A 27,391-nucleotide genomic window follows, 5' to 3' on the forward strand; every position below is an offset into this window, starting at 1 on the left:
CCAGAGACTGTGGGTGCTAAAAAGTAATGAGATTTGATAGGAAGGTGAGACCCTAGATGATGTTTCATAAGTGAAGTACTGATCTCAGGTGGAGATACTGTTTCTGGGTGGTTCCCAGTTCGAGGCTTGGGGAGTAATGGATGACTAGCAGGATTACAGTGTTAGTAAAAACCTAAACAGAGCATATAGTGTTTGTTGTAAAAGGATCTGATGTTATCTCTTCTCTGTGAGCTGTACTGTTCTGTAGGATAATACTTTACGAGTTAATCTATACGCCTACTGCCTGATTCTTTGGCTCATTTGTTCTGTTTTAAATTCAGCAGGTGAACCTATATGTTCATAAAATAGTGTGTGTGGGCTTAACTGTGTGTTAAACTAAAACGGAGCATTTTCTGTCAGCTCAGATTTCATTTCTGCTTTTTTAGACTGTAGTATGTGGTGTATAGTATAGGCTGTATATGTGTCATGAAAGGCAGGTTTTCCTATAAATAACATCTCTGAGCAGAGGACACATTCTTGATTGTGTGTCTTTTCTAAGGTCAATTCGTTCTGTTGTCTTACATAAGTAAAAAACATCTTATTGATATCTCTTCTCTTATTTATTGGCATTGCATTTGATATTGAGGTAGTCCAAAAGTAATGGAACGTAATCAGGACTACATTTATTTGTACAGGTAACTAGTGATTTACATTTTGAAGTAACCTTCCCAACACTGCTTGTATCTCACAGTTGTCTTGTCTCCAGTTTCACAATCCAACTCCCTGATTAAAATAAATAATTTTCTGTCGACCACACCACCCCCCCCCTACTTTCCCCTGTCACTGTTCTGTCATCGTTCAGCCGCCATCTGTGCACTCTCATAACTTGCGTGTACATGTTTACACTGAGCCCCCAAAGTAAACTGAACTACATTTGCACCGATGTACATCATCTCACCAAACACTTAGCAGCAGAGTGGTACACACCCCGCCGCCTGATCGTTTCAACATGTGACGCGTTTCATGGAGAACCACTTGACTGACTTTTAAGACCAACTGATTCGGTGATAACACAATGAAAGTCTGTCTGCGGTGGGGAGGGATCTTTTCCAGACTTTTCTTTGTATCTGCCAAGAGACACAGAGGATTCCTGGAGCTCCTTTGTGTAGTTACCGTACGCTGAGTTTGTAGAAAGAAAAAAAATTGCGTTCTGTAAATGCAAAATTCAGTTTTGACGATGCAGACGACAAGAAAGTATTTCATTTTTTATAAAGACTTTTATTACATTTTGACAATAAGTTAAACAACTTGCTAAATTTCAAAAACCATTCACACATATCTCTCAGAAAAATAATGCAGAAATGTCTTTAGAAAAGCTGTTGCAAATTTACAAAAAAAAAACCTTTCAAGTAAAAACAAAACGCTGAACTTCAATAAAACAGAATTCATATTGAACTCTGCTGTTTTTTTCTGGTGTGCAAAAATCCAAAAATAGATTCATTTTCCACTGGTGGTACGTATGCAACTTTAAAGTTAAAATCACAATTGTGACCTGAACAGTTTTAGGGTAGAAAAACACTTTTAGAAATATCAAAAGCAGAGAAATGGAGGGTTGATAAGCACCAGTCGTCATTTTCTTTTAAAGGTCCCATGTCATGGCCATTTCTACTGATCATAATTCCATTGTTGAGGTCTACTGAAATAAATGTATATTGTGCAATGTTCCAAACTCACATTGGTTTCTCATACAGCATCTCTGTAAAGTATGTGTATTCACTCTCTGTCCTAAACGGCTTGTTGGACGGATTGGTCAATTTGGACCAATGGGTCCATTTGGGTATGGGCACGTCACTGTACCCAGGAAGAAAAAGAGAAATCTCCAACGAGGCGTTCTGGGGCAGCAGAGACAGGTCTTTTCTGTGTTAGAGTTTTACTCGCTACAGGGTGTACTTTGAGGGTTTGTGACTCTGCAGACCGTTTACATGCAGACAAACCTTCATAACACACAAGGGGACGGGTGATAACCAGAAAAGCATGACATGGGACCTTTACGACTTTTTACCTCAAATACAAACAGCTATATGCATGTTAGCACGGTACAGCTAGCTGCTATCAACCAGTGTGTGGCAATGACGGTTACCATGACAATGTTAATATTGTGAAAATCATGACAAGGACCAACACATCCAGCTAGGAAGTTGGTTTTGAATCTAAAAAAGGTATGGTTTGAATGGAAATGGGAGCGTAGAAACGGTATTTCAATCTCTATCACTTGTGTATCTGAGGTGTTGGTTTTCTCTCCTTTCCACTCGCCACTCTGTTTGACAGAGATTCCTGTAATGCAATTACTTATTCCTTTTTTTAAAAGCTTTTTGCTTTCTTAAATAGAATATCATCAGCCAAACATCCAGGGCACGAAACATCAAAGGACAAAACAAACATGACAGAAAAAAAAGCAAAGCACGGTCAAATGTACAGTAGAGGGTCAGTTCAAGGGTCGATGAAGGACACTGCGATGTAGCGGGTGCCGTTGGTGGTGTGCAGGCCTTCGTGGAGGTGGGTCAGGCGCCCCGGGTGCATGAGGCTCCACCCTTTCCTGGATGAAGCTACGGAGCAGTTGTACCTGTGGAAACGGCAACCCCCACCCTGAAACAGGAGAAAAGGTTCAGATTTCAGAGAAGATGATGTACAACAGGGGTGTCAAACTCAATTTCAGCGCCGGCCACATTCGCATTATGGTTGCACTCAAAGGGCCGGCTATAACTTTAAGACTATACAAAAATATACATACAGTACCAGTACAAATTCCAGGTGACTACATCATGAAGCCAAGCGTGTGCAAAGCTGTCATCAAGGCAAAAGGGGGCTACTTTGGATTTGTTTACGCTTTTTTGTTAACTAGATAATTCCATGTGTGTTCTTTTATAGTTTTGATGTCTTCAGTATTAATATACAAAGTAGAAAACAATTCAAATAAACAAAAACCATTGAATGAGAAGGTGTATCCAAGCTTTTGACTGGTAGTGTATATTATATATAAAATGTATATATTACATTATTGCCTCTGCATTGGATTATTATCGGTTTGGATAATAACTTCATAATTAACTACGTCTGAAAGCAGAAGTCTAGGGCAAATAATTGCAAGTCTCTTCTGTGCGTATGTCACAAATGAAATGCATTGTGGGACATGTAGTTTATGGGCAATGTGCTTTTGTAAAGCGGCATGTAACCGTATGATAAACGTATTATATTCTTTCAGAGCTCTTGCGGGCCACAGAAAATGAAGTGACGGGCCTTGAGTTTGACCCCCACTGATGTACAGTATGTGGGCAATCTCATCGTACATAATTCAGGCTTAGCGCTCTAATGTCATCATGCCCCCCCCCCCCCATGAACAAGTCCTTACCTGAAAGTCTGTGTCTTTGGCATTGAGGGCGATGTTGATGGTGAAGGTGGAGGAGTCGTGATGGGGCCTCAGGTACGCCTGCCTCTCAGGTGTGTATTTCACCACGAAGTTCATCACAGCGTATCCCTGTGATGAAGAGCAGGAATACATCAAGTCAGCTGACAGTCCATACATCTATCTTTGAAGAGGCATTTCTGTAGTGTTTTATAAAGGTGTGTGTGCATGTACATGGTCTGCAAAGGCTTAAACTATGGGTTCATAGTGACATCACTACTTAACACTTGTTCTTCTATTGGCTAGAGCTCCAACACATTGTACGTGATAGGCTAAGGGGCGGGACATATCTTAATGGTTGACCAATTACAACACTTAATAGCACTTTTTGAACATTAAGGTGTCAGAGTATAGCCACAAAATACAAATATGAACCTGGAAATGAGCTGAATGTCCTCTTGACAGACAGGAAAACATGTCAGCTACCCTAAATCACACATCTCATAAAAGAATGCCACTTTCCCGGCATGTAAAAACACGTTTCATGAAACAAATGAACTTTCTTTAGGCAAATAGACTTGGTTTTCACTTTTTATGTCACTTTTTATGACACTCACCTTAGTGAAGTAGCCGGAGAACACCTTTAACGTGACGGGCGATATGAACTCCCGGATGAAGTGCAGCCACTCTTTCTCGTAGCCGACCTGCTTCATGTGGATGTCGTCCGTCGGCACCGTCTCGTAGCCTCCGGAGATGCGCTTGTCCTGAGAAAAAGGATAGAAAATAAAACACACCGTGATTAACGACCCACCATCCTCAGTGTGTGAAGTGATGATGATGATGATGATGAGGACGTGTGTGTCTTTAAATCCTCAGGCTGTACTTCAGTCTGACTGCATGAAGCTTAATAGCCCATTCGAAACAGAGTTGGTCGAAGTATCCGTACATATTCAGTCTTCCAGGCAAACTTTTAGACACGTTAATTACCAATTTCAAACTACATAAAACAGGCCACTTGAAATAAACACCATAAACATGATTTATTTGGTAATATTTAAATGATGGAAATACAATTAAGCATGAGTGCCCTGACTCAAGTCATGCCTTTCCTAAAAATAAGACCGAGTTGTAGCTAAGAAAGGACAACATCTCCTTTTACATCTGGCTACCATGTAACCCCCACCCCATAAAAGGGTGTGAAAGGTAGCTTGAAAGTAACAGCCCACCCCAACATCAAAGACAGCAAACAAGACGTGTCTGTTATCGTAAATTTTACAAGGACACGTCTTTTTATTGGTGCGTGGCTTGGATTCATTACAAAAACCCACAAGACACAGAACGCTTCATCTTTACTATCATAATTATGTAACTCAGGCAATTGTTGTGAACGTTTTTTAGGGTTAGGGTTAGGGTTAGGGTGGCATCTTTTGAAGGTTAGAAATGAGCTTTTTTAAAGAGTAAATGTTGATTATATAAGCAGGATACAATAATGAATCACAATGTTTTATACTCTTGTGAAAAAATGTTTGCTTTACAAGCCTCTTAAAATTCAATTTCTGACAGTACATCTTATACACTGGTTCTTCAGAGTGTAATGAATTGGAGCCATAATATTATCCTTCACACATTCTTGCCCTTACAAAGATGTGTGAACCCAACCCCAGAGAAAATACATGTGTTGACTAAAGCCCTGTGTTCAGTAACAGCACTAACCTCATTTTTTCCCCCCGACCAAGAACCGTAGTGCTCCATCTCCTCCACGATTTCATCACAGGCCTTCTGTGAGAAGACTGGGAACCAGAAGACATCTGGGCAAGGCTGCAACACACACACACGCACACACACACACACACACACACACACACACACACACACACACACACACACACACACACACACACACACACACACAATGAGACCACTGAGAGCTGCAGACTTGATTCACACCTTCACCTTAAGCTTGGCGGGCTGTAATTTAATCCCTGCATGTTAAAAACCAGATGTAGGCGACATGATGTCATTCTTTCACTTTCTCTCAGTCTAACACAGATGCAAACGAATGAAAACGAACCTCCTCCATGACGTTCTCAGTGAAAATTCGAGAGTAGTTCGAGTGGATGTACTTCTCCTTCCAGTCCTGCAACGAGAACACTTTTTAGTTTTTTCTCTTGGACTTCTTTTGCTGACCTAAATACCTCAGTGAAATAATCCCCTCTCCCACAGGGCAGGTCCCAGCGTGATAAATACAGTCGTGAATCACAGAGCCTTATCAGTCAGGAGTCTTATCACGCTGAAGTCATTACCTCACATCTGTAATCCTTCCATTATGGCTAATAACCTTTTTACAGGTGGCTGCTGTTTATCTCAGCCATTCGGAACAATAATAGGTTTCTTTGTGCAACGAGAATAATGCGAGATCATAATGACTTACCGTGGGGTTTTCAAATATCTGCCACAAGTCATTGTTATAATGAGAAGTGTTATAATTGGCTGTGGAAATGAGCCTCCCAAAGTCGTGACGGTTTGTTATGTACATGAAGACTCCCTGCAGCAGACGGGGGGGGAAAAGTTCAGTCAGTTTCACACAAAGTTAAAATCTCTTTAATGTCTCACAGGCAGGATTTCTAACAGATCTACATAACTGTAATACATGCACATAAACGCTCTGCAGGTAATAGCCTTATTATGCTAACTCATCAATGCTAAGCACTGGCATTAAAACTGACAAACCGTTACTCGTGGCAAACTACTCTAAAGCTTCATTTGCCCAAGAATTAAGTATGATTTAAGTGTATTTTAACACACTGAAATCAAGTGGGTTGAACTTGGATAGAACCAAAAGAGATAGATAAATAATCTAGGATTATTTATGGGTTTGGGTGGGAGGGGAACAGGACAGGGTCGGGCAGTGGGGTGAGACAGGGGAGAAGCTTGGGATGAAGCAAATCCAGGAATAATATTCCCTCTACAGTGAAGCACGCTGTGTTCGGGGGGTTTCGACTCTATCAGACTAGGCTTTGAAGAGAATAGATGAATAGCACTTTTGTTTTCTTAGTGCATGTTTCCAATTTATGTACAAATTAATCTTGTGAAAGCTGTGATTTGGACCAGATGGTTTACACGAGTGAAAGGAAATGTGGATTGAGCCTAGTCTGAGATCAGTCGGTGTGTTCAGGGAGCAGATGGTTACATATGTTTCCTGTTGGTTTGGGGTAAAGCATCAGGACAGGGGACTCCAACCTTCTCTCTACTCCATCTACTCTTGGATGCCATTGGAAATACAGGATATTTATACCTTTTAGCTTGGACAAATATCAGATTTTAGACCTAGACTAAAGCATATGTCAACATCAATTTCCAAGGAGCTGCTAGGCATCCTGATTTCTTATGTAAGCATATAGGCAGCGACCACATATTGCATTTGATATGTAACTGCCAAATCTGAAATAATGCTTGTTTTTCTTCCAATGGAGAATACAGCAATTAAGAAACATTCATTCTTAGCATTCTACTGAATAAATACCCTCTCTTTTACAGAATTGACCGTAGACGGGGCCAATATATTCTCATTCGGTTGCATTGCTTTTGCAAGAGTCTGCCTGAAATGAGCCACTGCTTAAGAGTGGCTCTTAGTTGCTAACCCATTGGAAATGTATGTTTCAGAAAGCAGAATAATCAAAACAAATGGAGAACCTTTGGGGGCCTGAGCATATGGAATGATTCCGGAGAAGGGGAGTCTTTTTCTCTGTGACTGGTCTAAAATAAAGGAGAAGCATTGGGTAAATAACAAAAATATCGTTGCAGAATAAGAGACAGGGTGACTCATGAAATATTTCACGTACATGCGCCTGACAAAAGACCAAGGTTCCCTCTGAAGCTGATGTTTTTGTGGGTTAACATGGGAAACATGCATGCTGGGAAAAAGACCAAGCGATCCAGATGTACACCAAGTTTGGATCCGACATGGTAGTTGTTATAGATGACATGTGAGTGATAAAAGAAAACCCATCTGGAGGATCAGTTTATAAGGGAAAAGAGACAAGACAATCTTTTTTAAGCATGGCATTGCAGCTGTGTGTGGACACGAGCAAGAGAAAGTGAAGGATTCTGGGATAGAAGTGGAGAAGAGAACATGAATGCACCAGAGAGCAACTGTAAACAGAGGTGGTTCATGCCTTGACTTTAGACAAAGACATTTCAAACCACTTATACTTGCCAGACTTTGGTTTCCGTTGAAGCGTTGACTTTGTCAGGGTAGTAATGCATCGTATAAATACACCTAACGGTAGCTTTGCCTTTCATGCAGACATCTTTTTATAAACGCTACACCACTATAATATCTGATGCACATATCCCTGAAGATGGAGGTTGAGTTTTCTTACCATTTCTCTGGAATTTCTACAAAGAGCCATATCTGGGTCTAGTTTCCCCAGCACAAAGTAGTTCTTCTCCTTCAGTTCATTCCTCAAGGTGCTGCCTTTGACGAGGTATACATGGGCCATGAAAGGAATGTTCCACAAACCCCTAGAAACACCAAGACAGAGATAAGAAGAAGTGTTACATTGCTGTTAAAACTGCAGGTGCATTGCAGGAGCATTTTGTATCTGTTCAGTTAACATTAGCTGACTATTTGGGGGACGTTTGGTTCCCCTGAAATGTACCCCCTCAGTTTGACACGACCAATTCGACTTGCTTTACCCTTTTTGTCTTTGAGGTGTATGCTATCTCCAGATCCTGACCCTCTCTGCCCACACACAGGAGGAGACTGAAGACTGTCTTCCTGCCCACAGGGTCGCGGGTGATTAAATCTGGGTTTCTCCTGTGGCGGGGGAACGTCTAAATGTGCACCATCTGGGCACCATTTCAACTTATTTTTAAACACATAAAAAAAAGAGAGGAGAAATGAAACGCCTCGGGCTTTAATGTACAGTACTAAATCATTGATTGTGGCTTTAGTGACAGGACTCCAGGATGGTGCTCCTATAGAAGGGATCATATGTGGGCCATGCATGAGATAACTATTTCATCACAATGCTAAAGATTTATGAGCGATCATACTGGTGTGTGAACCATACAAATGCAAACATTGTGTGTATCCTTCTGCACTTACACACGTTTTCTCTGCACAATGTCGATGTAATCTTCGGAGCGAGCGTAATAACCATCCAGACTCAAGCCTCCCCAGAAGTTGGACCACAGCTTGCCGTGGCGGGTGACAAGGGGACCAATTATTTTCCTGTAGGGAGGCGGGAGGCAGAGTGTGGAGATGGTAATTCTGTCAGAGCAGATAAAGATCAGTGACTTTGCACGGAGAGGTCTTGCTGCATGGAGGACATGAACCTCTCTGGAAAGATATAATCGCGGCCAACTTATCATATTGGGGAAATAATGAAAACCATAGCTGCAAATCATGCTCGAGTGGATCCAGTATAACGGTGTGCTGTTTTTCTAAGCCACGAATCTGCTCTGTTTCTTTGAATTTGACATAGACCCAGATTAACAATGTGTTTTTCCACTGCTGTTCTTTTTCTCTTACGAACCAAAACCACAATGACATGGATTTTCTTTTATGAAATCAACTTGGCTGGGTAGAAATAATGGAACCATAAATCATAGTGTTGGTTGATATGGAGTATAATAATGCAAACGTTTATTTTGGTGGAGAAACTGGCATTTCCCTCCTATAACTTGAGTGCCAGCAGAGAGTTCTCATGCACTCTTTAAATAACCTGAAGGGGTTTTACGCTGCATGCCTTCAGGTCACAATGCCATGCCACTGGCACAAAGACATCCAGTTTATGGGAAGGTTTCTTTAAAATCACCAGCTGTTTGTTTTTGTGTATAATGCAAAGTGGCATTTCGAGGTTAGTGCAACAGACTCGATCACGGTTTCCATGTGCCCAGTCGAAAACAGGAAGCCAGAGCGGCTGTTTTTAAACTTTCATTCACTCGCCTGTAATGTTTCTGTGGTTCTGCCACTTTCAATGCTTCAACGATCACAACAACTACTGTACCAGGGAGGCTCGTTGAACCGGTTCCAGTGTGGTTTCTATTCCAGCTACCATATGATTACCTGTTCTGCTCCACGAGGAGCTTCAGTGTCTGTCTGTTGGTGAGCATCACGTCTGAATCCATGCTGAAGTAGAAGTCGCACGTAACATCCTTACGGCAAATATCCCTAATGAAACCCAGAAAAAACAGACATAGCAGAGAAAGTAGTGATTATTGGATCCACGGCTGATTACAGTCAATTAAATACTTGGTAGTAATCACGCTCACAAGTTAGAGTTTATCAGCGACTAAGTATAAGATGCCATCTTCAATTGCAGACCTAGACTCTCGTGCTGACTCTCCTCAAGCCTCCAGCGGATAATGTGATTTTTTAGAAGATTAGAGACCGGTAATAAACCTTTGACTTCTTCATTATAGGGCTGTCCTTTTAAAGGCATACTTTGTTTTTGATAGGATCTCTGTGATTGAATTATCACTGTAGCAACAGACCTTCACTAAACATTGAGCAATATACTGTCGGAGGAATCAGGGAGAAAAGCTGCAGTATGTCACTGACTGTGCACAATCCTGTAGGCTTGAGCCAAGAAAGGACACATTATTACAACTCTGCAGATGTTACTAGTGAGCCGACATAAATAAAGTTTAATGGGAACATCTTGGTGCAAAGAGAGCCTGTCGTAGCCACCTGGGAAGCTATGCATTAACATTTGTTTGGATACTAAGTGGTTTGTTTTCAATAAATACCCATCCTTCAAGCACCATCTAGAGGAACTAGTCATTTAACATGCAAGGCTTCCTTCTGGGGCCAAAAGCACCATCATCTGGTTTCATCATGTGTTCTTTAAACCACAGGTTCCTAGAGATGATGGATTTAGAGACATACATGCCCATGTTCCTGGCCTCTCCTTGGCTCAGATTTTCCTCCGGTCCCACAACCTTGAAAGTGTTGAACACATTCCGGTTCTCTTCCCAGAACTTCTGGATGTGCTTCTCGTGGTAAACCTCCTGAGCAGAGAGCCAATATTAATGCGTTAGAAGCCAAATGTAAGGACCAATGCACGGTAGAGATCTGCAGCTGCACACACTCACATTGTTGTGGACAAAGACTTTGAGTTTATCTTTGGGGTAGTCCAGTGTCAGCAGCCGGTGGAAGAACTCAGGAAGGAACGGGGTCGGCTGCTCGATGAACACTCCAACCAAAACATTCGGATACTCCTGTTTACATTAGAGAGAAGACAAATTAGCATTACTTCACACGACAGGTCTTGGTGTAGGAACTCTGTTTAAAGATGAATCATGGAGGATTTGACATTTCCCTTCAGACGGAAACAAACTTTAAAGTTGCAGCAGATGTCGGCCATTAACACATTCTGTTTGCTTTAATGTCACTTTCTCTGTTATCTTAAAAGAACAATTGTTAACATTTATGAGTGGTGCAGATAGGTCAGTTGGAGTCTATCAGGAATTCTATCCAAGTTGCCACGTATTGCTCTTTTCAGAAGACAGTTCATGTACAAAATAATGGCTCGGACAGGCGAAGAATACTCTTTAAACACAAACAGCAAGCGACACAGAGAAGAAAGGAGGAAACATTTTCCCATGACCCTCAGCTCCAGCCCACACAGCTCAGTCTGCTCTCCTCATCCTCTTGACCAGTTCACAGCAACGGTCTGGACCCGGGATGAAAAGGGATCCGAGCCGAACCGTCTAATTTGCAAGTTCCACAATTACTGTGCTTCATGCACATGCAGAGGGATGTCAAGCATCTTGCCAATGTCAGCCTAAATTCTTACGGACGTACAGTGGACAGGCAGCGAAAGGAAAGGAGTGGCAAAAAGGGCACGGAAAAGTATAACTAAAGCATCTATTAAAGCAGACAGGAGTAAGTTGAGAGTGGCTCCCGCAGTATATAATAGTGTTGCAACACTCAGAGTATCTTTGCAAAAGCTTAAGCCCAAAACCAAAGTACACAAAGCACCAAGCTAATCAGTAGGTGACCTGGTTTTACCCCAAAAGAAAGGCCTGGACACTGTATGACCAGTGTTTCCACTTGACCTAATCTTACAGACAAAACACAGAGAGGCACAGCGGAGTGAAACGTCCACACTAACTTCCCTATTATTGCAAAGCAGCATTTTTCTGCATTCATTATGGAAGGTCACTGAGAGCAGCGTTCACAGAGATGCCTTTCATGTAGCTGGGTTTGCATTGAATCCGCTCCAGTTCTACTAGTTAAGGATTTTTTTTTTATGGAGCCCTACAGAATTGCAGGAAAGGTAATAAGATACAGGATTCAGTAATATGTGAGAGACAATGTGTTTGTAAAGTGCATGGGGTACATTTTGTAACACTGAACAGGATTGTACCAAACTCATTTGCAATAAACAGAAAAAACTGAATTAAAGTTTCACAATACTGTTGACAGAGACATATTCTAGTGCCTGCCATTCCTGCAGCTATACGTCCCAGCCTTTGCTGAACCCCGTGTCAAATTTCCAGCGTAACCACTTAACTTACTATGGTGGATAAAACCCATACTGAGAAGCCCACTAAAAGGCAGGCTGGTTGACAGTGACACCCCTTTAAATGAGCCCTTCTTAAAACCCCAGAAGCCATATCCTGCACCACAGCACTGCAATGCTTCCTTTTTCCTCCAAGTAGTTTCCCCTGGCACGTATGCTCTTTTAAAAGGGTCCAAAAGGACCAACGGGCACGTAACCTATTATTGTTGGGAAGGCAGTGTGTGCAGCACCGTTTGAAAGAGCATATCTGTTGAAATAGGACAAGCTGGGCACCACCCCGACTGTCTAGACGGTCACTGATAGATGGATGGGTCATGCTGGAAGACCAAGACATATTTGATGCTTTCCTGTGCCCGCAGGGAGGTGGACTGATACACAGTTTCCACAGCAGCACTTTAAAAATCAACAAAGCAAATAGAGGGGAAATGATTGAATTGAATCGCCCTTACTTTTAACTGAGATAAATCCAGAATGTCGTCGTCACAGTGGCTGCAGCCATGCTCATAGTTCCATGTGTTGGGGACGTAGTTGGCCAAGTGGTTCAAGTATATCTGTAAAGGAAAGAAGAGCAGGTCAATGCCAGGTTACACTACATTTATATCAGCATGAGCAAAGACTTTAGATATTTTCTGTGATTCAGTGGAGCTCTCTTATCTCTTAGGATTTGTTAGGTTGGAATATGTGGATATTCAACCGAGTAATTTATTGTTGAAATTTGATCAGGAAGAATCTGACACACAGTGCCATACATGTGTATCCTAGAGAAATGGAGACGACTTGTGTAATTATCCCTTTTTTTCTCGGTTGTCTTTATAATTCAACATTGTGACTATTATTATCTATGCTCTGTATTTAGTGTGAACCAAAAGTTGCACATTCATCTGGAAGATAGTAGTTTCCGTGCATTACTGCTAACAGATCTCAGTATCAGATTGTTTCCAAGATGAACTCTGCATTATAACTGGAAAAATAAACGAATGGTTGGTAATCCAGCCAGGCAGCTGAAATGGTCAGAACCACAGCTAGGTTAAGGAGTCTGTGAACTCCTGGGGTGTTGAGCTTCTCCGGGAATAATGACTCAATAGTTTGTCGGGTTTGGTTCATTACCAAGGAAGGCCAGAGAGAGGCAGCTGGTGGTGGTGACGTGTGAAGAGATGGGGGGACGGAAAGAGAAAAGCTCCACAAGTTCATGATAGCACACGGTCATCCTGCGTTTCAGCATGCTAAGACCATTACTGTAATTTACCCAGAGTGATGGAGAAAATAAAATGGGGCCCACATGGCCTTGCAGCCTATAGTTTTAGCCAAACCTCCACTGAATAAAGAGCTGGCTCCGTACTACTGGAAACTATCATATGCACAGTTTTGATATTTCTTGAAGTGGTGCGCTGAAAATCTTTGGTAACAGAAACTTGTCTGCAAATGGAAATGAGTTCAACAATAAAAAACAAAGCTAATGTCGTAGAGGTGTAACTTGAAAGTATTTCATCTGTGCCATACGTACTGTGTTAGGTGTGCCGGAGGGTGTCTTACTTACTTTAGTATTTCCGTTTCCATGGACAACCACTGGCAGAGAGTCGTACACGGTGTTTCTAACTCTTACGAGGTTTGTTCCAAACTTGAGAAGCACTTCGTCTGCCAAAAAGAGGAACAAGATACATTTCAAGTTAGGAAATGTAAATCGACTCACCACATGGGCTGAGGCTGTGAAGGTTTATAACTTAGACGGTACACTGCCAAGCCTACAAGTACTCAGAATTTGTTGTTGCGTTTAACAGAGTGTAGGAGCAAGACAGTATCATGTTGGTTGAAGTTAGCTTAGCCAAATAAAAAACATAAGCAGGACATTTATTTGAATTCAATTTCTGAGATTTCTCACCAACGGCCCCGTTCAGGTTCTGGAAAATCTGGCACTTGTGGTCCAAAGTCATATTGAGAGTGTGCTGGGAGACATGAAAAAGTAGATTATTATGCCATCCAGTTTGTAATATGGATATCATCTCTTATTAAGTGTTGGCTTTGACATGAGATACTTACTCGCTGTAAAGGATCCACGTATATTTTGGTGTAGAAGAGCTGGTCGTCATCATTATCATGGAGGTTCCACTGTGTAACAACCTTGTTTATAAACGGGGCGTATCCAATTATGCCTGAAAGCAATAAACACCGTCAAACGCATATCCTCGGGGAAAAGTATACGCTTGAGAAACGTTTACAAGGTTATACACGACTGGTAGACTGTTGGTGACAATTACAGTATACTGCCTGGATGCCTTACATCTTTGGCAATAATCCCAAACACACAAGAAATGGGCAGAGACGCTCTCTTCCCACAGTCTGTAGATAGAACAGAGTGCAGTAAGAGTTGTAATCTATATGTTATAACTGTGTGCCAGTATCTCACATCCTCTTTAAATGTACACTCTCATGGCAATCTACAGTTATACCCGGTCACCTCTCTTTCCCCTCTCTTGACCACACTGACTCTTGACCACACTGACAGATTGCAGGGTTTGCCTGTGTTGCTGGACATTTTGTATCCCATCATTTAAAGCAAAAGTAAAACTCCCAGACGCTGTAAACAAGTCAACGGATGACATCATCTAAAAAGTAGGAGCAATAAAAAGGAAATCATGATATTTTATGCAAATCAAAATTGTCGGTAGCTTAGCCACAAAATGAGGGCTTTAAAATCCCGGAGAGTGCTGGGAACGGCATGCATTTTTGACCCAAACAACTATTGTGTGCTCTGCTGGACCCTGTGCACAATAGTCTGACTGCAACGTAAAAAAATATGACTATCTTGCAACTCTTATTGCTAAGCCCCTCATTAGTTTCAGGTTTATAGTATTACCTTGGTTTTAGAGTAGACTGACAAACCAACTGTCTCTTGATTAATTCAACAAAATACCGTTGTCTCTGTGACACAGTAGTGTGTGTCTGGTCTCTATTACACTCTACCAATGGTCACTTGGGAGGTAGCTTTAGCAACACAAACAAAACCGGCAATTTTATACACACTGTGGTACAGTCTAGGGTCCAAGACAAATCTACATGACATGTCGATGACAATGAATGCTAAAAAGGTTCTCTGATCGGCAGTTACGCTCCAGCATGGGAGGCAGTGACCACAGAGAAACCAGTCATTTGAAGTCCTAGACAAATGGCAGGATGCAGTCTGCCATGTCATCTGGATTATGGATATGAATGTACTGTTACTGTCTGCTGTTGTTAACTATCTTTGGATGTATTCAGTTCAGAAATGAGGGTGACCTATAGAAATCTAGAGTAACATTCCCCTTCTTGGACAGGAAATACCTCAAGGAGACAGTTTACAGGGAAAATATACATCCAATTTAAACCAAGAGATACTAATAAAAGTCCTGCGGTTTTATATTTTAAAACCAACTCCAGTTTGTTATTCCTTGAAGCCGTCCCACCACTCTTTAGACGAATAACAGCGAGGCCTCACTGCTGCTCAGCCCCCTGAATTCCTACATGGCCTGCATGTCTTCAACGTTTGACAGCTAAAGGGGGAAAGTATAAACCTTTTCGCACCCACAGAAGTTATGTGTTTACCACCAGGTTACCCAAACAGTGTCACCTGCCAGTTGAGTATTTGAGGATCACCTTTGCATTATACAAACAATGTGTTTAAAGCCTGTCTAGTCCGGTGACCTGTCCAAACATTGTCATTTTTAGAATTTTAAAAACCCACCTCCAGAGTTGAGGTAGCGCTTTCCACTGCGGACTGACGGGTACTTGTCAGCTAGCTTCTTATCCGGCCAGATCAGCCCGTCTGCAGCGAAGAGCACTTTGTGATTGGCCTGCTGGAACTTCCTGAGAATCTCTTCTGGTCCCGCAGCAAAGATAAGATCATAGCTAACAGGGAGAGGTGAAGGGGAAACAAAACAAATCATTCCTTTACCCTTTGAGAATGTGTTATCTTCATCTGACACACCCTAGGTTTCTACTTGTTTGAGATCTAAATCTTACCTGTAAACATTGAACATTCTTCATGAGTGAGCCAATATTCCTGTCAGGTATTTCAAAGAGTCCTGCTTTTAATGGATATACATACTCAAAAACGATGCCAGTGCATGCATGGTCTATGCACAACCCTTTAAATGGACATGGTGCTGACTGTTTAAAAAGCACTCTGCTCAAAGGGCAGATATTTTAGGATGTGGAAACTTCTAATGTTCGTAACGGTAAAAGCGCTAATTCATTTCCACAGAGCTATAAAATGTCCTCTCGTGGGTGTGACTTTGATTCTCCACATGTGCCAGTGAACTGTACACAGTAGTCTAAAATGGACCAACCCTCTCCTGTATACAAACAGTTTATATGAGGTGGCAGGAAAAGGGAAAGCCACCTCCCAGGTATGTACAGAGAGGAAGAGAAATGTAATGTAGGTGAGGAAGCCTGTCTGTCCTACTGTGTCCACATCTGGCCGACACATGTTCCTAAACGCACCCCCTGACCCTTGTTAACCCATCAATCATAGTTACTGCTTCTTGTACTGCATCCATCTTTTATGATCTGGAATTCATGACAAGTTAAAAAAATGGATGATAAGAAAATAAATGTAATACATGGCCTTGGAATGAAATGGTCTGTTTTTAAAGGGGCCCTATTCTGCTCTTCTTCATGTTCATATCAGTATGTAGTGTCTCTACTGGGACATGTCTCGTTCAAAAAGCTCTTTAATTGTATCATACTGCCTGTGCAAAAGCACAGTTAGGTCCTCTTTAAAAGAAGGACCGAACATATTTTCATACAGACGTGTGGTATTTAGCAATATGGGGACACAAATAACTGGTTCAATGTTTCAAAAGGCATTTCTATACACATGAACGTCCTGCCAATTCCTAATGTGCATCGGCATGCAATCATTTTCTCTTAGGAACTTCAGCCTGCGCTCAGAAGCCCAACAACACAGTGACTGAATTTCAATTCCACTTAACATTTCAGTGAGTGAATTACATTAGGGACACAATGTAAGGCTGTGACTGAAGCAGACACTGTAAGAGCATGATTATATTTAAAATACATTTTAAAAGTCTCATAATCTTCCGTGAAGTGCAGATGCAGTTTCTTCCAGGAAAACATTCCAATTACCTGTTTCAAGGGTGTGACAAGTTTGCAGAGCAATTATAGCTCACATCATTCATGTGACACGGTGCACTAAGTATCATCATCTTGAGCTCCATTTGAGGAAATATGGCCTGCAAAGCTGTTATTATTCTAAACCACTCACATTAACTCAGTAAAACTTTCCATCGGCTTTGAAAAGTCATAATTCAGCTACCTGCAAGTGAACATTACTCCCCTCATATACTTGCCGACGCTCTGTAATAATGCCTTTACATGAATGAGTGGGGGGGGGTAAAGCTAAATAAAGGTGATCTCCTCTCAGTGGGGAGGCATCGCTCTCATGGTAACTGTTATAGTCTGTGATTGTGACAATTAGTTTAATTTCTAATGTATAGATCTGCACGGCAATTCAAGGTGTTCTGCATCCCTCTCTTGTTTTGAAGTATTTTCAAGTCAAAGCTAAATCAGAACAAACAATCTCTAAGAAGAGGCACACACGCACACACGCACACACGCACACACACACACACACACACACACCGACAGATACACACACACCGACACACACACACACCGACAGACACACAGGCACACACACCCCCCCACGCACACACACACACACCGACAGACAGACAGACAGACAGACAGACACACACACACACACACACCAACACCGACACATACACACACCGACACACACACACACACACACCGACAGACACACACACCGACAGACACACACACCGACAGACACACACACCGACAGACACACACACCGACAGACACACACACCGACACACACACACACACACACACACCGACAGACAGACAGACAGACACACACACCAACACCGACACACACACACACACACACACACACACACACACACACACACACACACCGACACACACACACACACACCGACAGACAGACACCCACACACACACACACACACACACACACACACACACAAACACCGACACACACACACACACACCGACAGACAGACACACACACACACACACACACACACACACACACACACACACCGACAGACAGACAGACAGACACACACACCAACACCGACACACACACCGACACACACACACACACACCGACACACCGACACACACACACACACCGACACCGACAGACAGACACCCACACACACACACACACAAACACCGACACACACACACACACACCGACAGACACACACACACACACACACACACACACACACACACACACACACACACACACACACACACACACACACACACACACACACACACACACACACACACCGACAGACACACACACACGACGACACCACGCACCGCACACACACACGCACGCACACACACACACAACACACACACACACACACACACCCACACACACACACATCACCACACACACACCACACACACACACACACACACACACACACACACAACACACACACACACACACACACACACACACACACACACACACACACACTCTTTGTTGGATGCAAACATTACATCAGAACAAGGGAATGAACCTCCCTACTGTATTTTAAGGTGAACAGATAGGCTTAGGAATTTCTGTCTTTAAAGGCAGGGCAAGTTTATTTATACAGCACCTTTCAGCACACGGCACTTTAAAGACGCCCTGTTATGCTTTTTGGGGTTTTCCCTTTCCTGAAGTGTGTTTATTTAGGTTGTTGTGCATGTAAATGGTCAGCAAAGACTAACATCCCTGTGTTCCCTCCATAGGGAGCTTCTCATTTTGTCAACGTACCTGTCCACGGTAAGGACAACCAGATCCTCCTGGTCAGCGAGCGCCTCCATGGCCTCCTTCAGTAGTCTGACTTTTTGCCCTCCACCAATAGAACGGCCCACGTCTCCACCTTTCCACGGCTCTCCCATTCCCAACACCTGAGACGGAAAATATGTTTTAATCTCTAAAAATCACATGTTGACAGTGGGGAGACATGTTTCACCCATCTTCTAAAGTGTAGTAAGATTGGTACTTCAAGGCAATTATGTTACCCTTTTGAACCAGTGCTAGAACATTTCATAAGCTTGTGTGTCAGTGCTGCCAACAAACAGAACCGCACTATCTCAGTAGAGCAACAGTAAACGGAAAAAAGCTCTACATTTGCTCTCATTGGTTTTTCTGGACGAAGATGAGACACACCAAGCCAGGAGAAGCAATATAATCAAGCAAAGCATAACAGGAAATGGACAACATTAACTCGAAAAGTCGGCCGCTGAGGGCTCAAAAAGGCTAGAAAAGTAGCTTGAAGTGAGCGCCTGCAGGAGTTAGATTACTGCGGGGTCACACAGAGAAGCAGAGTATGGAGCAAACGCAGGCGCTGCACTAACTCTGACCTCCAACAATGTTTTCTTTCACCGCTGGTTTCAACCTCAGAAGGGAATTCTGGACCCACATCGGGGAGTATCCCTTTAAGATGGATGTTTTTGCAGCTTGGTGCACTTCATTGTTTCCTTTTAAAGGCCTAATCAATCTTGGGAGGTGTGGGATGAAAACATTTGGCTGCTCTGTGTGTGTTTATGTGAGAGAGAGAGCAGCCTCGTAAGCTGGGACACACTGTGGGTGTACTATTAGAATCTTACCTTCACATTGTACTTGAAGTAGTTTGCAGACTTCATGAAGCGGAGGAATCCGTCTGTTTCCTCTGTTGCGACTGTTAGAACCAGCAATTTCTCTGCAAAGAAAGAAAAACATTTCCACAAACTTACTTATGGGTCTCGTAAAGTCATCACATATTTTTTTGCGGACCAAATTATAGGGATGTGCGGAGATACTCTTTCAGCTGGAAACAGTGACATTTTAGTTTGTGAAATGAGAGCCTGGTTTACATCGAAGGGTATCCACGGAAATACGGTTAGTGTTTGACGCTTATATAAGTATTGAGATTCCCTATTCTGTGGAACGAGTTCCTTGTAAACCTCAGACCTATGTCAACAAACCGGCAGCTATTTGGTTTCATAGTCTAAACCTACATCTCAAATTAGGAACTACTGCCGTTTTGATCTCATTCAAAAGAAGAACTATTTTTTTAAACTCTGACCAAATCATTTTTACTCCTCTTTGGTTAAAAGAACATCCACAAACCTGAGTGCTGAAATCTGAGGTTTGACAAAGGGTAGACCAAGTACAAATTAGCACCATAGCCTCATGTGAAGCGACAGAGAGGCAGATTACACCCACTAGCTTTCTCTTGTACCGGCTTGATTAGAAAGCAGAATCTGATAGTGAGCCAAGGAGGGAAGTCCTCTGAATCTCTAGAGAATCAAACCCCATACTGGTTCATTACCATTGAGCAAAATGCAGTTCAGTGCAGGCCAACAAAAAGTCAATGACATTTTAATATTTCTTTATTGAACCACTTCAATACTAATCCTACTTTTTATTGTTTCAAGGGCCAATCTGCGCTCTATTTAATATGCAGCAGTATGTGCCAACCGAACCCTCGTAAAGGAATTATTGGACATTGGCAAGTAGCGTTGGAAGTGTGACAGAGGCCAGAAAGAGTGCAATGTGTCCCAGTACACAGTTAAAAAGCTGGAATACACAGATTGGCATTTATTTATTGAGATTTGAAAGTGTTGTGGTTTTCATTGGTTAGTAATATTACTAGGAATGTAACGATTTAAGGATAGGATATGTGACGTCACTTTTCATCCGGTACAGTTCCCTCACGACAGCTTGCAGAGCGGACATCAAAACCTCTATGGTGGCCATTGAAAGGGGAAGTAGTAATGTGGATATGGACGTCTCCTAGAAATGGACATCTGAATCAAAAAACGCTTAAAAGTTGGGCTTGAATTTACTTTTCGAACATCCACTGTATTTTCTTCTTTATTCCAATACCAAAGAAGTACATTGAACAAAGCCTGAGCGTGCAAGAACAGTTTCTTAATAATTGTGTTGGCAGAATAATCATAATCATCCAGCTCCCACCCACTCATCACACTTAAGTATATTACAGGCAGCCTCCTGACAGAACTTTTCCATCCATTTCCAGTCATTGAGACTTAGTCATGGTCTCATCCCGTCTAGCCTGTGGCCCTGTCGTCACTTTAATAGCCTTTCCAGGTCTTCTCCGACACAGAGGTTCTGTTACGGGTCACGAATAGTTGTCTGTCTGCCTCGATCCTTACAGCATCAGGTGAGCGACATAGCGAAGGAATTGGCAGATTCAGAGAAACCTGGGATTTAGATTAAGCTGCGCTCAGAGGGAGGGGATTCTGAGGAACAGGTGTGTCCATGTTCATGTTCTTGGCTTGGGATGATGACGCAGTGCAAGGGTTAGCATCTGGAACATCTGGGTTACACATTTTTAGCCGATTAGGTGTGCTGAATGTAATAATTCATGAATGTTTTGTATGCCAGAGAGATATGTATGAATCAAACCCGACACTATCTCCTTTTTTGGTGTCTGACGCAGATTGTGCGCAACGCTTAGGGAATTAAAAAAAAATATATTAATCATATCGTCTTTCCTGGAAGCTATTAAAACACAAAGTTCCATAACAAATACATTTGATTGATTTTTCTTTTTGTAAAGTAAAGGAAATGGTTGGAAACAGCCTCTTTCATTCAACATGTGTGGGTGGAGAGTATCTGTGTTATTTAAGGGTCCGGTAAGCTGTTCTGACAGAGTATTCTTAGGAATTTCCTGCTGGGATTTCTTGGCAATATTTGTAGACGTCAAGGAAAAATCTATATTTCGTAATGCTGTGAAAACTCCCAGGACATATGTTTTATATTTCTCTTTGCAATGAACTCAGCTATCTTTTTAACCAGTGGACTTGTTTGCATTTGAGCAGCAGTGAGCTGCTTCGAACCCTATTTTCACTACATTTTTAAAGACTTCCTACACATAAGGAGCTGGGATTCTGCCATTGAACACAGTAAAACTGACTTGTACTTGATGTCAGGGACACGTTTGCTGTCAGGCGGAAACGGCTCATACCCCTCGCTGACTTTGTGACCTTACAGAACCTCCTCATCTTCCCCCCGTCGTAAACATGCAGGCCACATGAGTGCATCCCAACAAGCAAGCTCCCAGTTAAGTACAGTCTGTCGACGCTAACCACCTTTGATTTAAAGGAGATGAAAGAAGCACTTTTATTTCTTACATCAAAGTTCTTATTCCAAACACCTCAGCAGATCTCTTCCAGGGCTTTTCCATACACAACGTTTCCCAGTGGCCTCATGTGAACTAAGGCTGGAAACCTTAGCTAGGTATTTTGACATGTTCTCTAAACACAACGTACCTAGGGAACAATCATCTGCTAATTATATTTCAAACCAAGGCCATACATGTGTTTTCATATCATGTTCAACTGGGGGCTGCTATGACTTCATATTTAGATTTTCTTCTTATTAACAGAAGAACACATACTTTCACATTTAAATACACAGTTTAGAACCGGGCTGATTATCAAGTTCTTTAAATCCCTCTGATAATGAAGCGACCTAAGGCACAGATGGCTACTCTGAAAAGGGAGAGGTTTTTTAGACAGCCGTGATTATGGAGGATGAGTGTCTCGTCAGAGTAAACAGTCTTATGTCGGGACGGTACGAACAGCCCACAGGAGGAGAGGAATGCAGCTCAAACTGCTGCTGTAACTCCTCTCCAAGAAAGGCATGAACCCCAAACGCTCTCTCACTGTTTCTTCTCTGAACCACATGGACCGGCCGTCTAGGTAAACTTTCACACTTCAATGAGCAAAATCTCTGACTCGCTGGCTCGGGCGAAGCTTGAGTAAGCATTTCTTCCAGAGAGGAAAGTGGTACCATGGGAATATTCCCCGGCCTTGAGCTGAAGGATAACAGGATCTTTCCTATTTGACGAGACGGTTCTGGACAGGGAACCGCGACTCTTTCTATTTTGGTCATCTAAGTAAACAGTTTATAAAAAGTTGTCCCGGCAAAGGAAAGCAGTTCAGTTAAAAAGGGCCTAAATATGGTTTGGGGTTTTTTCCTTTTCCTGTAGTGTGTTATATAGGTTTTTGTGCATGAGGGGCGGGACAATCTCTAAGCGGTTGACCAATCAACAACAGAACCGGCCAGCTAGCCAATCAGAGCAGACTGGGCTCTGTTTCAGACAGAGGGTGAAAAGAGGTGCTGCAGCACAGGCAGTATGAGAAAATAAGAGCTTTTGAACATTAAAGCATGGAGACATGTAGAGACACTAAATACTGATATACAACCTGAACATCAGCAGGAGAGGACTCTTTAAAGAAGAGACACTACATACTGATATACACCTGAACATCAGCAGGAGAGGACTCTTTAAAGTAGAGACACTACATACTGATACACCCTGAACATCAGCAGGAGAGGACTCTTTAAAGTAGAGACAACTACATACTGATATACACCTGAACATCAGCAGGAGAGGACTCTTTAAAGTAGAGACACTATATACTGATATACACCTGAACATCAGCAGGAGAGGACTCTTTAAAGTAGAGACACTACATACTGATATACACCTGAACATCAGCAGGAGAGGACTCTTTAAAGTAGAGACACTACATACTGATATACACCTGAACATCAGCAGGAGAGGACTCTTTAAAAGTAGAGACACTACATACTGATATACACCTGAACATCAGCAGGAGAGGACTCTTTAAAGTAGAGACACTACATACTGATATACACCTGAACATCAGCAGGAGAGGACTCTTTAAAGTAGAGACACTACATACTGATATACACCTGAACATCAGCAGGAGAGGACTCTTTAAAGTAGAGACACTACATACGAATATAACATGAAAAAGAGCATAATAGGGTCCCTTAAACTGCATTACATTCCTTTGCGGGAATATCTAATCAGACATGATTTATACTTGCATGGTTCGCCCAGTTATGATTGATTGTGCTTTTCTTTGTGCAATCCAATGGGCCATGCCTGAACTTGGAGGTCTGCCTGAGGATGTGCACCCTCCTGAAAGACACCCCTCGTCATATGAAATGTGATTTGACCTCAAGTCATTGAACTGAGATCGGGAAAAGGGGAATCGTCAGGGTACATGTCGAGTGGTAAGAGATTGTAGAGTGCAACAGACTCAGGAATGTAACCTTCATAGCTGGGCATGAGCCTTTGAGCTGTGCCAACATTTCAGCCCATTATGCAGCTGAAACCCCTCATTGTTTTATTTAACGTAACAAACACCCTTCCCATCCTGGTGACTGTTTTCTCTAAAAGGGAATGTTGTAGAATTCCTAACTCCTGCCTTGCCTCAGAGGACATTTATAAGATACAATCATTCTGTAATCTGTTGGTTTGTAATGCATGATTTATGTCAACATTGGCCGCCTGAGTGAGTAAATGAAACACTTTAGGAGATTAAAGTGAAAAAAGCAAAATAGTCAGTGTACTATTTATTACACAACAGCTAAAGAAGGAAACACAGAAGCATTTTGAAGAAGTCAGTGTGTAGCAGAGAGAAATATATAGCTTATCCCTATCCACAAAGACCTGCAAAGAGTTATTCACATCCATTTCTGCTAAATACAGTATAAAAGGGCAAGTGTCATGTTCTTGTGTATACGGTGAAGGGTACGTTAACGCTGCACACGCTGATACTTTACTACATGGCAAAGAAATGGCTTCATTACTTGGATGAGTTAGTTTCTGCTGATTGCATTTACTATGTTAATGAGTGGAGACAATCCTGCTAGACACTTGTTTTAGTATTATAATGTGTTGGGCAACATAGCTTCATTTCTGCAATAGCAAACAGCTGCTTCTCCAGCAGTGACGGAGCATCCTCATTATCCATTTGGAGTCCTGTTCATGGACACCTGGTGAATATGAATGTAATGTTCTCTTACAGCTCTTGTTTTTGTGAAATGTGTTTAATCTGTCTACCATTTGGAGCTAAGCTTGTTGGGTTTTAACAAGATTTTCCATTGAAAACAACAACGGGACAGTTGTTGGGCGTACGGCTAAACAGGATTTAATACTGTTAAAAAATAAGGCACATTATCAGACAGTCCCTCCAGGAAGGCATTTATAGTGTTGCACATTAAATAGTCCCCCCCTCAAATCTGGTGGAGTGATCCAGGAAGCAGACCTGATGAAGTATACTGGTAGCTTTATGTCTGAGATCTGCACAAAGACTTCGAAAACCCATCTGTGGATTTGTCTATAAGACCGAATCAATATAGGATGGATATATAATAGATACAAAAATCTATATATCTCCCTTTTTGTATTCCTATTATCCTATTTGACTACTCTACTAGTAACTCCGCCATCCATCCAACTCTCAGCCCTGAGCTAAACATAGCGTGCTTCCCAACCTTCAATTACTTCTTAAGATTTTCCAGCTTTAAAATGCATTAGTGTTTAATATAACTCCAAGCAGCTTTAGCTCAGAAATAGCCCTTTTGATAACTAAAAGCCAGGATTCAGAGGCATCTCGACCTGTAGACTTCATTTAAAAAACACATTTACCTCTTGCTAGGTGTTAACTCCATGTGTTTTTTATTAGCCTAAGTCTCGAAATTAGAGATACAAAAGGTACCAGAACGCCTAATGCTCACAGTCATTATTTCAAATGAGGGTTATTTTCTACCCAACGCACCATTTCCATCACGGTGCATCTGTAGAAAAAGCCTGTCTTTAACGACACATGTCCAACCACAGGCCCTTCTGCCTAGGATGTGGCATGATGTCACCCGCACTGAGCCAGGAAACAATTTAGTCCTCACGTCATTTTGATTCAAGAATAGCTCTTTTACAAAAACACCTGTAATTTATTATGAAATAACAGATAATTGGTTCTAGTTTATGGCCTGCTGTTTATTGTCAGGGGAAATGATTACACTCAGGGCGGCCATTTCCTCTGATGGGAACAGTCCAGCGCTACTGAGTTGGTCCTGCCTTTACTTCTGATGATTGTTAGCTTGTTTTTTTACTACAATAGTGTGATTGTCTTACAGCCATTTCTCTCCTTTCATTGTCCTGTAGCCATTCAATTTTTTCGAAAATTGTGTCACAATTAAATATTGCAATAAATATCCCAACGTTGGTATATTTAAAGAGGCCCTATTATAATTTTGTATGCCATATGGATGGTGCTACAACACATTGTGCGTGAGAGGCTAAGGGGCCGGACATCTCTAAGCTGTTTACCAATCACTCAGCTAACCAATCAGAGCAGACTGGGCTCTGGTTTCAGACAGAGGGTGAAAAGAGGTGCTGCAGCACAGGCAGTATGAGAAAAATAAAGAGCTTTTTGAACATTAAAACATGGAGACATGAAGAGACACTACATACTGATATACACCTGAACATCAGCACGAGAGAACTCTTTAAAGTAGAGACACTACATACTGATATACACCTGAACATCAGCAGGAGAGGACTCTTTAAAGTAGAGACACAACATACTGATATACACCTGAGACATCAGCAGGAGAGGACTCTTTAAAGTAGAGACACTACATACTGATATACACCTGAACATCAGCAGGAGAGGACTCTTTAAAGTAGAGACACTACATACTGATATGAACCTGAACATCAACAAGAGAGGACTCTTTAAAGTAGAGACACTACATACTGATATACACCTGAACATCAGCAGGAGAGGACTCTTTAAAGTAGAGACACTACATACTGATATACACCTGAGCATCAACAGGAGAGGACTCTTTAAAGTAGAGACACTACATACTGATATACACCTGAACATCAGCAGGAGAGGACTCTTTAAAGTGGAGACACTACATACTGATATGAACAATAGGGCCCTTTTTTTAATAATGTGACCTAAATAAAGGTTGAAATACTTCTCACAGACAGTACACCCTGCTCGCTGTATCACTCCTGCCAGAAATCAACAGCTGCTTAAATCCCACTGTTGCACATCCATCACTGAAAGCCTTGCTCGCTAACACAATGAGATATCTGTACTGCAACTATAGTCCCGATAACCTTGCTGAAATGCCATCTGTTTTCAGTATTTCTTAAGAGAAAGACATTGCATCATGGGAACTCTCCGCTTCATATCCTGCTGATCCTATTTTGGCTATTTGATAGTTGGCAGAATACTTCAGACAAGGCTCAGAAAAAGAGACACAAATGACATATTTGGTTGAAAGCAGGCACGGTACCAACGCTGCGGTGACATAGTGACAATGTTCGGAGGCCTGATTGCATGTTTGGACTGCCAGCAGGGTTTGTTAGTTTGTTAGACTGAAATTATATAGGCATAGACAGCGCTATTATACAGAATATAAGGAATACACGTTTAGGTGGAGTTTCCTTCTCTTTTCTATCAAATTCTCCCTGTTGACACGTCAGTGAGTTCTGGGAAAGGTCACTTCTAA

At 42.0% G+C, this 27,391-nt stretch overlaps 1 protein-coding gene across 2 annotated transcripts in view; it reads right to left on the reverse strand.

The window, feature by feature from the left end:
- Positions 1 to 1,236: 1,236 nt before the first annotated feature.
- plod2 (procollagen-lysine, 2-oxoglutarate 5-dioxygenase 2) overlaps positions 1,237 to 27,391 on the reverse strand; it is a 28,604-nt gene continuing 2,449 nt past the window's right edge. Inside the window, exons 2-20 of one of the 2 annotated variants that reach the window (XM_034149320.1) lie at positions 19,642 to 19,733; positions 18,803 to 18,939; positions 15,635 to 15,798; positions 13,954 to 14,066; positions 13,796 to 13,859; positions 13,454 to 13,551; positions 12,366 to 12,467; positions 10,484 to 10,609; positions 10,278 to 10,399; positions 9,456 to 9,560; positions 8,493 to 8,618; positions 7,765 to 7,906; positions 7,076 to 7,138; positions 5,814 to 5,927; positions 5,454 to 5,519; positions 5,096 to 5,200; positions 4,000 to 4,146; positions 3,389 to 3,514; positions 1,237 to 2,625 (exon numbers count right to left, since the gene is read on the reverse strand). In XM_034149320.1, the coding sequence (XP_034005211.1) occupies positions 2,470 to 2,625; positions 3,389 to 3,514; positions 4,000 to 4,146; positions 5,096 to 5,200; positions 5,454 to 5,519; positions 5,814 to 5,927; positions 7,076 to 7,138; positions 7,765 to 7,906; positions 8,493 to 8,618; positions 9,456 to 9,560; positions 10,278 to 10,399; positions 10,484 to 10,609; positions 12,366 to 12,467; positions 13,454 to 13,551; positions 13,796 to 13,859; positions 13,954 to 14,066; positions 15,635 to 15,798; positions 18,803 to 18,939; positions 19,642 to 19,733 (2,168 nt within the window). In that variant the 3' untranslated portion in view covers positions 1,237 to 2,469. The remainder of the gene's footprint in view (positions 2,626 to 3,388; positions 3,515 to 3,999; positions 4,147 to 5,095; positions 5,201 to 5,453; positions 5,520 to 5,813; positions 5,928 to 7,075; positions 7,139 to 7,764; positions 7,907 to 8,492; positions 8,619 to 9,455; positions 9,561 to 10,277; positions 10,400 to 10,483; positions 10,610 to 12,365; positions 12,468 to 13,453; positions 13,552 to 13,795; positions 13,860 to 13,953; positions 14,067 to 15,634; positions 15,799 to 18,802; positions 18,940 to 19,641; positions 19,734 to 27,391) is intronic. The other variant, XM_034149324.1, reaches the window with a different exon arrangement.

This window comes from Trematomus bernacchii, unplaced genomic scaffold (assembly GCF_902827165.1).
Source record: "Trematomus bernacchii unplaced genomic scaffold, fTreBer1.1, whole genome shotgun sequence".
Taxonomy (NCBI): domain Eukaryota; kingdom Metazoa; phylum Chordata; class Actinopteri; order Perciformes; family Nototheniidae; genus Trematomus; species Trematomus bernacchii.